Source organism: Larus michahellis, chromosome 2 (genome assembly GCF_964199755.1).
Source record: "Larus michahellis chromosome 2, bLarMic1.1, whole genome shotgun sequence".
NCBI lineage: Eukaryota > Metazoa > Chordata > Aves > Charadriiformes > Laridae > Larus > Larus michahellis.
In genome coordinates, this window is record NC_133897.1 from 115,921,281 (window position 1) to 115,933,884 (window position 12,604).

Here is a 12,604-nt window from a genome sequence, read left to right on the forward strand (position 1 = left end):
GAATAGACTTAGTAAGTGGAAGATGGCAATTGAAACTTCCTTAACAGCACGCAGAAGATGCATAATAACAGCTAAGAAAACCAAATTGCATGGGTTTGAAAATCTGCTCTGAGCAGTCATTAAGCATTGTTCTTCAGTTGTGTGATTTCATTTCATTAAGTATTTGCATACTAATAGAAAGCTAAAGTTACAAGTCTACTGCTGTGAGCAATGGTTAGCCACTCCTTCCAGTCCTTGTGTTTACTTCTATAGTCACCCACATTGCTTTGGCAAAGCACGGGGAGAAGCTTTAATGATTTCAGCTGCAATAAACCAAATCAAACTAGAGATCAATAATGAACTTAATTTGCTATAGAAACAGTCTGTTTGCTATTTCATCTGGTAAGGTAAGTTAATAACAATTTGGGGCAGAAAAGAAGGATTTTAGTTCTTCTAATTTTATTGTTTAGAAATGGAATAAAAAATGTTTTCTTTACCATTGTCCTTACATGCTGGATTTATTTCACATTCCACTATGTGTGAGCTTTTGAAATGAATGTTTGAAAACTGGGGGGCCAGTATAGCTGTTTGTTTAACTTCTTTATTTGGGGATCTAGACTATCCATTAGAAAAATCCAGTTCCTTTATATAAAAAAATGCATTAAAGGAATTGACCGGTCAGGCCAGCTTGGCTAATGACAAAGTGTGAACACTACCAGAGCAACATAAACTTAGTTAAAGATCAGGACAGGTAATCTGTGCACTAAATGAAGCTGAATCCAGGTAAGATGTTGGCTGGTGGCAGTATGTTATCTGTATAGTCTGTTCTATTTACAGAAGAGTCTTATATCTGCCATTTCATCAGAAGAAAGAAGCTATAGCTTAGCTTTCGTACTTGTAACAAACATTTTATTTCTAGCTGTGTGCTGAAGTTTTAAGTTTCAGGAGGTTTCCTGGCTCAGAGGCCTTTGCTGAATATTTTCTATGTATTTTCAAGTAATGATGGTGTTGTGTTTCACTGCGCTTTTTGTGTAAGTAAAGTGCACTCTTGATTTTTAGCCTTGTGAAGAAAGAATTGTACGTGATTTTAAAGATCGTTTGCAGAAAGAAATGTTTCCAGGATCTCTATTGCTTCAATAGTGTGAATAACAATAGTTCTATTTTAATAAAAACAATGATGTTCATTGTTAGATCTGAGTTTAGCTCTTCCCCCTTTTTCATGAGAGTGAAAACAATCATGCAAGTGATGTTCCTGCTTGATATTCTGATACTGAAAAAATGGTATTGCCAAGATAATTGGATAATATGATTTTCTTAAAAGCATGAAACAGCTTTATCTCAGGTATGTCAGTCTTAATGCCATTAATCCTCTAAGGCAGCAGATACCGTGCATTTGCACTTGCGTGCAGTGCAGCATGTGACCTTGCCGTAATATTGGCCATTCAAACAAAGTAAGAGCCTGTGGGAAAATTTGTGCAGACCTCCTGAGTGAAGAAAAGAAAAGAGCTGGAGGTTCTCATAGGCAGTTTTCCCAGCGTTTTTCCAGATCAACAGCAGGAAACACACTACAGAATGTTTAGTGCCATATGTATAGAAACAGAATGCATGAAGTAACGTGATCGATTTTCATTTTGCAATTTGTAGTTTTGAGAGGGCTTTATGTTTTCCTATTTTTCCCATGCTTTGAAAAACTTTATTGTGACAGTATATTTCATTGTCTGCTATGAGCTGTTACAGCCATTCCTTTTAGGCACCAAAGAAAGCACTCTGAAAATCAGGTCACTTCTTTCAGTAGGTATTGCTTGAGGTATTTGACTGTAGGCACATAAGTATTAAAATGTCGACATTATTTTATCTGCCTGTATTTTGTAAACAGCAAAACAGGTACAATGAAAGGAAATGCTGAGCTTTAAGGGTTGTTTATCCTACTCAAGTAATACACAGACAGTGCTCTGACATCCTTTCATAAAAGGTGTTACAGCTGTTAATAGCCAAAGCAAAAATCTACTACTTCTAAAGCGTTTCTTTACCCTGCAAGTGCTCTCTACCAGTTACGCAATGTCTTACCGTTTTCTCCTATTCCGACTTCTGAAATCAGGGTTTCCGACTCTTGTGAAACTGAAATAAGGTAAAGGGGAACTGGACCCAGATTTCTTTCCCTAATATTCTCTTAAATACTGAAATCTTACTGAAAAGGGGAAAAAAAAAAAAAAAAGAAGAAAAAAACCCACACCACTTAGCCTTAAATATCTGCAAGAAAACTGTGCAAACTGTTTAACTAAAACAGCTTTAAATCAAATATCCATTACATTCTTCTACTGCAACCTTGCCTGTCTAGGCAGGCAAGATAGTTTGTACAAACACTCTGACTTCCTCAGTGTGTTAAATGAAATTAGAAGCATATCAGGGTTGATATTTTAGGCTGTTCTCTAAATCTGGAGGTTTTTTTCCTACCCATAGCCATCCTTATCTCTTTGGCATATACAGGGTTTACCCTTAAGCCCATAATACGGTAATGGAACTTGGGTTGCGTTTGTATCATTTCCTTTGGTTTTGGGCATGCAGGTAACTCCCAGTACACAAACCAGCCAGTGGGTTTGTGGCACTCCTTGAGACTGCTTTGCCCCCGGTCTCTGTGTGAACAGCTCAGCTTTCTTTTCCTGCAACCAGAGCGTTGAAAAGGTGGAAGAGCTACTAAAAAGGTTGCATGCTGTTTTTCAGTGGTTGCTCACTTCACTGGGTGAGCAGAGCACCGCCTGGACACTTCCTTCCTCTCGACCGCATCACGCAAATCGTGGGGCTAGAGCAATGCACTCAAAGCTCTTTGCGGTACACGGTGTTTGCATGTGTAAATAGGAATTTTTGTGATAAATTCATTGCAACCAGCTTTCAAAACTCGGCCTACCATATCTAAATCATTTTGAGAAGCTTTGGGATAAAAGGTATTGTACTTATGTATGGGGTTACTGATGACAGAACTCAAGAATTCCAGAGTTATGGTGCCCACAGCAACTATATCTCATCACTCGCATTGCACCTATAAACTACAGCATTAAATTTAACAGTATGTCTTTTATTTAATAAAACTACAAGTGTTCAGCTTGCCTGAATTATGGGTGCTGTATGAGCATTGTAGCTTTAACGCCCCTGACTTTTTCTCTGTTAAAGTCACCAACATTAACATTATACTAACATATTTTATTTAGTGCATTAAAGATTAATTCACTAATTTATTATAATGAGAGAAAGCAAAGAACTTTAACTAAAGCATAATGAATGAAATATTAAACAGATTAAAGTGCATGTCCTCTGAGAATTCACAGATTCTCTACATACTCTGACTTAGATATCAAATATCTGCCTGAAAACTGATTGGAAATACACTATTACAGGTTTAAAACTTCTGACTGAAGTGCAAGTATGTCATCAAAATGTCAGCAGAGCTTGATTTTACTAAACCTGTGTTGACTTCTTTTTTGTACATGAGTGATTTGAAAAGTCAAGGTTTAACATTTGATGAGCAGGAGCTGTAGGTTCCAAAATGTTTGTGAGGGGTGGTGTGAATACAGATTGTATTTTTGCTGTTTGATGATGCTGTAGATCTAGAACCAATGCAAGAATAATACCTGAAAAAAATATTATGCTTTGTCTGTCATAAGTTGCTGGAGGAGGGTTGTAAAATGCTCTGTACTCTTGTACGTCAAAAATCAGAATCAAAATCACTATTACAAGTATTACTTTCATTTGCACTTTACAAACGTGTACAAATCATGAAAGCATCAACTTCCCAGATCTGGGGTCTAGGCATAAACTTAGAAGTCACAGAATTGAAACATTGCTTTTTTATTATTTATTTATTTATTTATTTTATGTGCAAACGTATCGGAGCTGTATATCAATCCAGTTCCTCCAGTGGGTTCTGTTAGCACTCGGTACTCTCAGTCTGTAATACTGCAGTTCTTAGTTAAACTCTCACCCTTTTCTAGAAGAATATTTTAAGTGGTTTTAAGTGTATTTATTCAATTACTTCCTATAGCTACACAATTCTGCATGCCATTGTTCAATAAGAAAACTGGACTTTGAAATATATTCCTGCCTTAAGGAAGGAATGCTGCTGGAAGATAAGAATTTAAATGTTTCACAGAAGTAGAGTAACTAAAGGATATTTATAGAAAACATGGAAATTTACTTTAAAAAGGCATAAGGTTAAGAATTGGTTAAATAAAACATGGAGCAACTGAAAAGGAAGTCTGTGTCCTCAGAAGGAAGACTGTCATAAGAAGAAATTTTGATAAAGATACAAGCTAGAGTACACTTCCAGGATTAAATCTTGAGTCCTCTGAGGAAAATATTAAAGCTCCAAGTGAATTTATCAAGGCCAGACTTGACCAAGAGAGATCTGTGAGAAAATAGAGAGCTTAGACTGAGCACAAGAGGAAAACTTATTTGAGCCTGGAAGTTCAAGGAAAGCCCAAAATCATAATGTCAGTAGCAGGAAAAGAAGAGTCAATGAAGGAAGAAAGTTGGCGAGGTCTTGGGCCTGAAATCAGGAGGAGACAAAGCATAGCATGGCTTATGAATAGTTTGGTTGATTAATTATAATTAGTAATAAGCCCATGAATGCTTAGTTCCATTAAATATCTCTGTTCCTTTGTGTAGCACAGTGGGTTTTGGATTGCAGTTTATAGCAGCATAGACTGATAAAATGCCATAAAAATTTGACCTACATTGACAGTAGCATTTGAAAGGCCTTGCAGATTTTGGATTTAGGCTTATGTTTCTAGTGGGGATCAAAAGCTAAGCTGTTAGCTAACAGTCCAGTGTTTCAGTTTGGCACGTAAATGCGCTGGCTGAAGTTTGGGAAGTAACAGATACACAAAATACTCAGCAGAAGTTAAATGTTGTTGAAGAACAAACTTTTCATAGAAAAGAGACACTCGGTGATTATCCTTGTAGATAATTCATAAGCTGTAGAACAAATTTCAGCAACCCAGATTTGGCTTGTAAAGGTCTCTCAGCATTGTCGCCAGAGCTTGCTTTATAGAGTTGATTCACTAAGAATAATCAGAAAAGCAGCAAACTAAAATTTCACAACTACTTTATTTAAATCTAACATGAAATATGTTTAACTAAAAAGCCCTTTTGCAGTTTCACCTTTACTATAAAAATGGGGTTTCTGCTAAATAACTTCAGGACAATTCTTTCAAGGACCCTGCTCCACTGCATGTTGTTTCCGCTGTTAGAGGGAAGAGAAGGGTGTTGGTTTACAATGGTCAGAAGCCCCGAGAGCAGAGGAAGGGAGAGGATGGGTGGGCAAGAGCAACGTGCCCTTGTCCTCTGCTGTCCCAAAATCTCGTGAATGCACATTCCCGGTGTTCCAGATTTCCAATGCAAAGAACAGAGAGCACTTACTTCAGATCAAGAGAAATAATGCACATCAATAAAAAGGAAAAAAAAGAAAAGAATAAAGAGTTGTATGACTCAGACTAACATAATTCAAAAGGAGGATCCCTGCAAGCTGGCAGGTGTTCATTGGCGCTAATTATGCTATAGAAGCAATAGTAGTATAATTTCACACTTGCAAACCTACTTTTGTGATGATTAGTACATAGCTCCACTAATTTGAAATGTATCTTGAACCAAAATCATCCTTGTGATTCCTATATCATCCTATCCTATCATATCGTTCTAGTGATATGCACACTCTGTCTGAAAAGATTGTGATATAAGAATTTGTATTTCATTTTTTGTGCCTCCCCAAAGGGGTTTAGTATGTTGAGCTGAACCAAAAATACCCTGATCTGGTTTGGAAATGCTTTGAATGAAAAACCACCAAAAACCAGATTTATCCAGATCAGTATTAGACTTAACTGAGACTCTCATGGCAGGTGGGTTGGAACTAGATGATCTTTAAGGTCCCTTCCAACCCTAACAATTCTATGATTCTATGTTTGCTATAAAATTCCCAGATAAACAGTGGAAAATAACAAACAGATCCAGAGGTTCTTGTGACCATGCAGGGGGAAAAGCAGGCCTTCGTTGCAAACAGCAAACCATGGTCAAATGGGATTAAGGATGGGCCCTTGGCCATGAGAGTTTTTGTTACGGCTCTGTTATGGCTTAGCACAGTCAAATCTTGCTGTGCAATTGCATCAGGGAAGAGCGTACTAATAAGAGAATTGTGTTTATCACTTCAGGTTCCTCAAGATGAATGGACTGGATACACTCCACGAGGGAAAGATGATGAGATTCCCTGCCGAAGAATGCGTAGTGGCAGTTACATCAAAGCCATGGGGGATGATGACAGTGGAGATTCAGACACAAGTCCGAAGCCATCTCCAAAGATTGCTGCACGGAGAGAGAGCTATCTCAAGGCCACCCAGCCATCCCTTACAGAGCTCACCACCCTCAAGTAAGTCCATCTTTTACTACATCATATAGAGCTCCAGTTTCTGTTCCTATTTGTTTCTACTCTTTACCTCTAGGTACCAGTTAAGTATTTAAACGAGTGTGCTTGATCATGCTTATTTTTGGTTGGTTTTTTTCTGAACAAGAGTAGATTTGGGAATGTATGTCAATGTTATTCTGAAAAGGGGCCCTGCTGCCTGCGCTTTGAATTTGCAAAGTATTTTAACCTGTTAGTGTTAGGTGAGTATTCAGGAATATACAATAGGTCTATACTTTAAATACTTTGCTCAGTTGTAGCTTTGACCTGTGAAAGCTTTGCATAATTGTGTATTTATATGTACTCAACATGTGAAATTAGCCCTAAGCTAGTCTTTGCAACTCATCGGAGAGCATCTGACATTTAATTAAAAAGAACAATGACTGTTTGAAAATAGACAAATCCATGGTTTCCACTCTTTAGTTCGCTCAGGATGGCACTGTATTTTGTGGAGAGATATAACCAAAACTGAATTTTTTTTAATCGCTTATGAAAGCTTTAGTCAAGAGGAATGATGAATTTATGTTTTTTTTAATGTAACTCTGTGTTTTTCTTTTATTCGGGCCTTTTAAGAGAGACACGCAAATTCTCATGAAAGGTGCACAAACGGGCAATTTTGGTATTAATGTTTTATTTTAAATGATTCTAAAATAGAGAGGTCCCCTAAAGCAAGAAAATAGATTATATCCACAAAAGAAAATAGTGTGGATTTAAATCAACAATTGTTTCTGTCTGTCTTCTGCAAAATCCGTTGCTGTAATAGTGAATCATAGTTCACTGAACCAAAAATAACCTAATTTTAGTATAACTTGCCTAAGGCTGTAGCTTTAAAATGGAAAAAAAAAAAAAAAAGAGCTGTATCTCTTCTAGTATCCATGATTAGTGACAAAAGACTCCTCCTGCATTTCCCTCATTAATTTCCTCTCCTTCCTTGTCCTCCTCTACCCCATTTTTTTCCCCGAGACCTTATCTGAGAAATAGATTTCAGAGAAAAGCGTTTGATCCTTGTTAAGAATGTCATGCTCTTGACATCAGCGATGAGTAGACCAGAAGACACAAACATGCTTATTGCAGCTCCCCATAGCAGCCTGCCTGACTTTGTCTCAAGGGAAGCCAGGAATTGCTTCTGCTCTGTCTTTCCATTAGTGTCCAAAGGAGAAAGTAGTCTCATTTTCTGCAGGGATTTTCATAAGCTAGCTGGCACTTGCTCAAGGGATCCCGTGATTCCTCTTATCATCCAGCAGACTTTACCACATCCTTCCCTGAGCCAAAGCTCCTCCCCTGAGATCAGTTATTGCAGCCTCTGCAAGGTGAAAGTAAATGTTACGTACCACCACAAACTCCATAAAGCCATGCTTTATGCACGGACACACTCAGGCACAGAGCTTATTCTTTTTGGGATGTTAGAAACCTGTCTTCCGTAGTTCTGTAATATATATGTGAAGTACAATGCGTCACAGTGAGTGTATTTGCTCTTGGTCATTTCTGTTCTCTATAGATATGAGATTTGCAAAAGAATATGGAATTATTAAAAGCAAAAAGTCCTGTATGTCACTGTTCACCCACAGAGGATGTTAGATCGCAGGGGCTAGGCAACAGAAGCTTTTGGGTTTAGCTTTGAAGTCATTGTAATTCAGCAAAGTACTTGTATGAATACTTCATTTCACATATGTTTTTTAATCCCTTCCTATTCAGGAAAGCTTTTAGGAATGTACTTAATTTTAAGCTGTACTCTGTAAAATTCATGTAAGTTTAGGAGCTATGCAGAAGTAGGATGTAAATCACAGGACAGGGAAAATGGTAAAAGGTAGTAAAACAAAAAAAAGAGGACATAACATGAAATAACTTTTCTTTTTCAATGACTTTTCAGCACAAATTGGGATGAGGTAGAATTATTTCTTTTAATCTATGATGGTACTTTATAGAAATATCTCTTCCTGGGAAACTTTTCCATTTTCAGACACAAATTCTATAATACATAATTATGCATTGCTTTTATTCCTTTCTGCTGAACGTGATAATTTGGGGTTTTTTTTGTGAGAACTAGCCAAGTGCTTGCTCGGGGAATTGAAGTATTCTGCTAAGCTAGGTCTTTTTTGAAAACTTCTTCGTACTGTCTTTGTAGCATGACTTGACCTTGGCTATGACATTGCTTGTTCATCCCAGGGCTACCCTGATTACTCTGAGAGCTATGATAGAGCTTTGCTGGCATGTCGGCCAGAGACTAAATTAGGGCCCCTAACTCGCTGAATATAGGTCATCAAGCAATTGTGTAATGCGTGATAACAAGTTATTTCCTTGGCTTACTGTTGACTTGAGTTCAATTTGCACCTGAATAAGAGCCTTATGGAAATGAGCCAAAAGCCACTCTAGTCAGCCCTCAGCCTTTTACTGACACTAGTGGACTTTCTACCTTTCTACCTACCTTGCAGGGCACTGTTAACACCTTAAAGCTGAGTGGTATTTCACTCCTTTAATTATGTTTTTTTCTGTCAGTGAAGAACAAGGCACCTTGTGAAAGTGGTGCTTCTACAGTGGTAATTGTCAGGGATCTTCTGCATTTCTTTCTGCTGCTCTCTCGGTTTTCTGTATGCAGTCTCTAGTTGGCTTAGCTTTCATCTCTGGCAGAGCAAACAACTTAAAAACACGTTCCCTTTTGCTTTCACTGTTGGTTTTGAAGGGATTTTTCGTCTTGTGGGACTTTTCCTCTCTGAGTACTTTAAGTCTAATATTGGTCTCTCAACCCACGCTGTCCCTCCCACCTACCTACCTTCCATTGCTCATGCGCCTACTCTTCTGAGAAAGGGTTTTCATTATTACCAGTGTTTCTTTTTATATAAGGAACAACTTTTGAACAGCACAACTGTGTCATATCTCCTTTACGTAATACAAATTTATTTTCCTGGTTTTGCTGAGGGATTTTTTTTCTTGCTATGCCTTACAATCTCCCTCCTACAATATTCCTCCCATGCCATGGTTTCCATGTGGTTACAGCACATGTGTCAAATGCTGTGGTGCCATTCTGAATAAAGCACAGCTTGCTGTGATCTTGAAATGCACACCTCCACTGCTGTACTCTCATTATCCTACCAGGAAGTAGGCAGCTTTTTCTCTCTGTCTTTGCTAGCAGTGTCCTCCTGGTTTTTAATCTTTCACAGTCCAGATAAACTGATCCAGCTGAAAAAAAAACCTGACATTTTGTTGCTCATTCCTGAAAAGTGGCAGAAGTTTATCTTGCACTTGTAAGCAGATGGAAAATGGACTGGTTAGCTAACTTTGAAAGAAGATGCAGGCAACAGATAACTGACATTTCCATTACAGCTGAGCTTGATTCAGCATGTATTCCTTCAGCTATCTGTATGTACCTTGGTTATGTTTAGCCTGGTTTTTGTTGGGAAAAAAGTATGCAATTACATTGTCTGTCCACATGCCAACCTGTCGCCTCCACCTGCCAGTAACTTTTGAATCCATTGGCCAACTTTAACCAAGTTTGCTAGAGAGACCGAAGATATGAAAGATACAAAAGATACAATGTTCCAGCAAATTTTATGAAGATGTGTACCTGGATAAGACAAAGATCTGCAGCTGTGCCTTATGATCTCTTGTAGGAGTATGGGCAAAGCAGATGGTGAGTCAGCCAAGGTATAACTTGATGGAAGCACTTTCCCAACCTAAAAGATGAGGAATATGGAAGGGACTGGAAAACTCTGTTGAGGACAAGAGGTCTAAGAGATGGATCCTGTTACCAGAGTTGTTCTCCTTCATTCTGCCCCCTTCCTCTTCTCCACTGCACACACATTCACTGCTTAAAATATGGGTTCAGATTCTGCTTCCTACCTCAATATTGCTGCTACTGTGGGGACTTCAGCTACTGGAGTCTTCTGCACTTCTGTTTTGTTTTTTTTTTTTTCTAAAATATTACAATACTTAATGGTAAACCATTTTTGGACATTTTACATGCATTTTGGGTTATATACAGTTGCAGAATTGTTCGTTTGAACTCATATTTGATCATACAAACTTTTTTCTGAGACAAGTTGTACTCTCTGGTCACCAGCATATTGACAATTTCAATGGTCTTGATACATTGGAGGTGCATTTGTAGAACTTGTGAAAAGGAGAGAAGGAAGAACAGAAATGAGGGGTTTTTTTGCCAAATCTTTATTTTCAAGGTGTTGTAGTAGAGGCATCATGTTTTTCCAGTCAGCTGTGACTTGGTGAAACACAATTATAAACACCACAAACACTTTTTAACGGGCTCCAAGTTACACCACTGATAATGAAAGCAAAAAGCATTAGGCTTTTCTCCTTTTTATCTCATGGTAAAGAATTTGTCTCAGTAACTTCCATCATAGCTGCATCTGTTCCTGTGATTTACTACATAGATGAGTGACACTTAGAATAAACCAACCAATCCCTAACTTTAAAGGTTGTCAGAGACATTCCAAAAATATGTGCATGTTATCTGTGTACAGTCAGGCTTATATTTTTAATATGCTAATACAAATAGCTTAAGTACTTTCTACTTGTCTGTTTCTAGGAATCTAAAGATAAAATTGCTTTGAAAACCACGGTGACATTTTTCTTAATATCCTATAAAATCACAGTAAATTATCAAGCTCAATTAAGAGGCAGAACCTAGGCACAAACTTAATAGCAGTGACAAAAGCAAGAAAAAATGGGTAGATCTGATTTATAAATCCTGAATTCTAACTTTTCATCACCTGTCTGAGAACTGACCAAGTCAGTGCCTGGAGGACAAGCCTTCAAGCTAGGGTCAACCTATATTACAAATGAAGTCTTGACAGAGTTGCAGGACCAGCTCTGCTAGGATGACTTGCAAAAAAAAATCCAACCACCCCATTGCTACATAGTGTAAGATGTTTCAGATAGAAAATTCCCTGATTGAGTCAAAGAAATTACAATCAAAATAGCTTTAAAATCTGGAAGGCTCCCAAATAATTTTGTCTGGTGGTAATTTTTGGTGATTGGGAGGAAGGTGATATGCACACATGGACACATCCATATAGACTGTGGGGAAGGTAAAATGCATCATCTGCACTGAGTGAATTAATGGTGAAATTGTGCAATGTCTGTTTTCACACATGATGCTAGGACTGATGTGAATGAAAGGATAAGCAAAGGTCCAAAATCTTTTTACACTAAAGACACAGCAAATTAAATGTCTCATGGCAAGGACGTTGTTAAATGTTATGCACAAAGCTGGAGGTCATTGTAACTTTGATTTTCCTATAGCGATGCAATAGACGCGTCTGTGTACGTAGATATCTTCATGGCTTCTCAAACTGAAAAATGCAGCTCTCATAAAATTGTGGAACAATATGGGCTCTTGAGATGTTTCTCCCACCTTCTCAGCTTTTCTGAAATGCTGCTCTTGGGAAGTGTCTGTACTGAGGGAAATGGTAGGGGATGTAAGGATCATTGTGGCCTGACACACTGCCTATCTAGGCTGTTCTGGCATTTGAGCAAACTAAGGCTGGTGTCCTTACACTGCACTTCACCATACGGCATAGCGCATATCCTTAGGTATGAAAACCACCTTGGTCTTAGCAATGAGGTCCTATTTACTTTAAGGTGTTTCTATAATACTCCTATAATATGCTCCAAAATACCCTCAGAAAAAAGCGTCATATAAACAAAAGCATACTTCTTTTTTTTAAATAGAGATGTTGTCCTCATTCTGCTAAAATTAATGAAAATGTCCCATTAACTTCACCGGCCCAGATCACAGACAGGGGGAAGGGAGAGGGAAAACGTAAGGTGATACAATACCTCATCTTCCTTATGGTGAATATTTTTAGACACGTGCAGGGAAGCTTGTTCATTTTCGTTCTTGTTGAGTGATTTCCAATTAGGGAACAATGACTTTCCTAACTAGTACAAAAGGAGCAAGTCTGATTAATCTTTTATTAGTGTTTTACAGTATGTTTCCAGTACAGTGTTTCATTGTTTCGTGTTGCAGTCTCTTGCATTTTCATCAAACCTTTAGCTAGTGAAAGAAGTGTTTCCATTTTCCTTGAGCTGTATTTTATTTATTTGCTTGAAGGGGAAGTTTTTTGGATTTCCCACGAGAGACGTGTGCATCTCCATAAACTTTAGACGTGCAGCCAAAGGAATAGTATTCTGGAACCATTGTTGGCCTATGTAGTAACTTTGCCA

The 12,604-nt window shown here is 38.0% G+C and overlaps 1 protein-coding gene across 7 annotated transcripts in view; it reads left to right on the plus strand.

The window, feature by feature from the left end:
• DLGAP1 (DLG associated protein 1) overlaps window positions 1-12,604 on the plus strand; it is a 462,862-nt gene that overhangs the window by 327,482 nt on the left and 122,776 nt on the right. For 6 of the 7 annotated variants that reach the window (XM_074576757.1, XM_074576758.1, XM_074576754.1 and 3 more), the window contains one exon: window positions 6,177-6,391. In XM_074576757.1, coding sequence (XP_074432858.1) covers window positions 6,177-6,391 — 215 coding nt within the window. Of the gene's footprint in view, window positions 1-254; window positions 387-6,176; window positions 6,392-12,604 lie in introns of those variants that run through there. The other variant, XM_074576761.1, reaches the window with a different exon arrangement.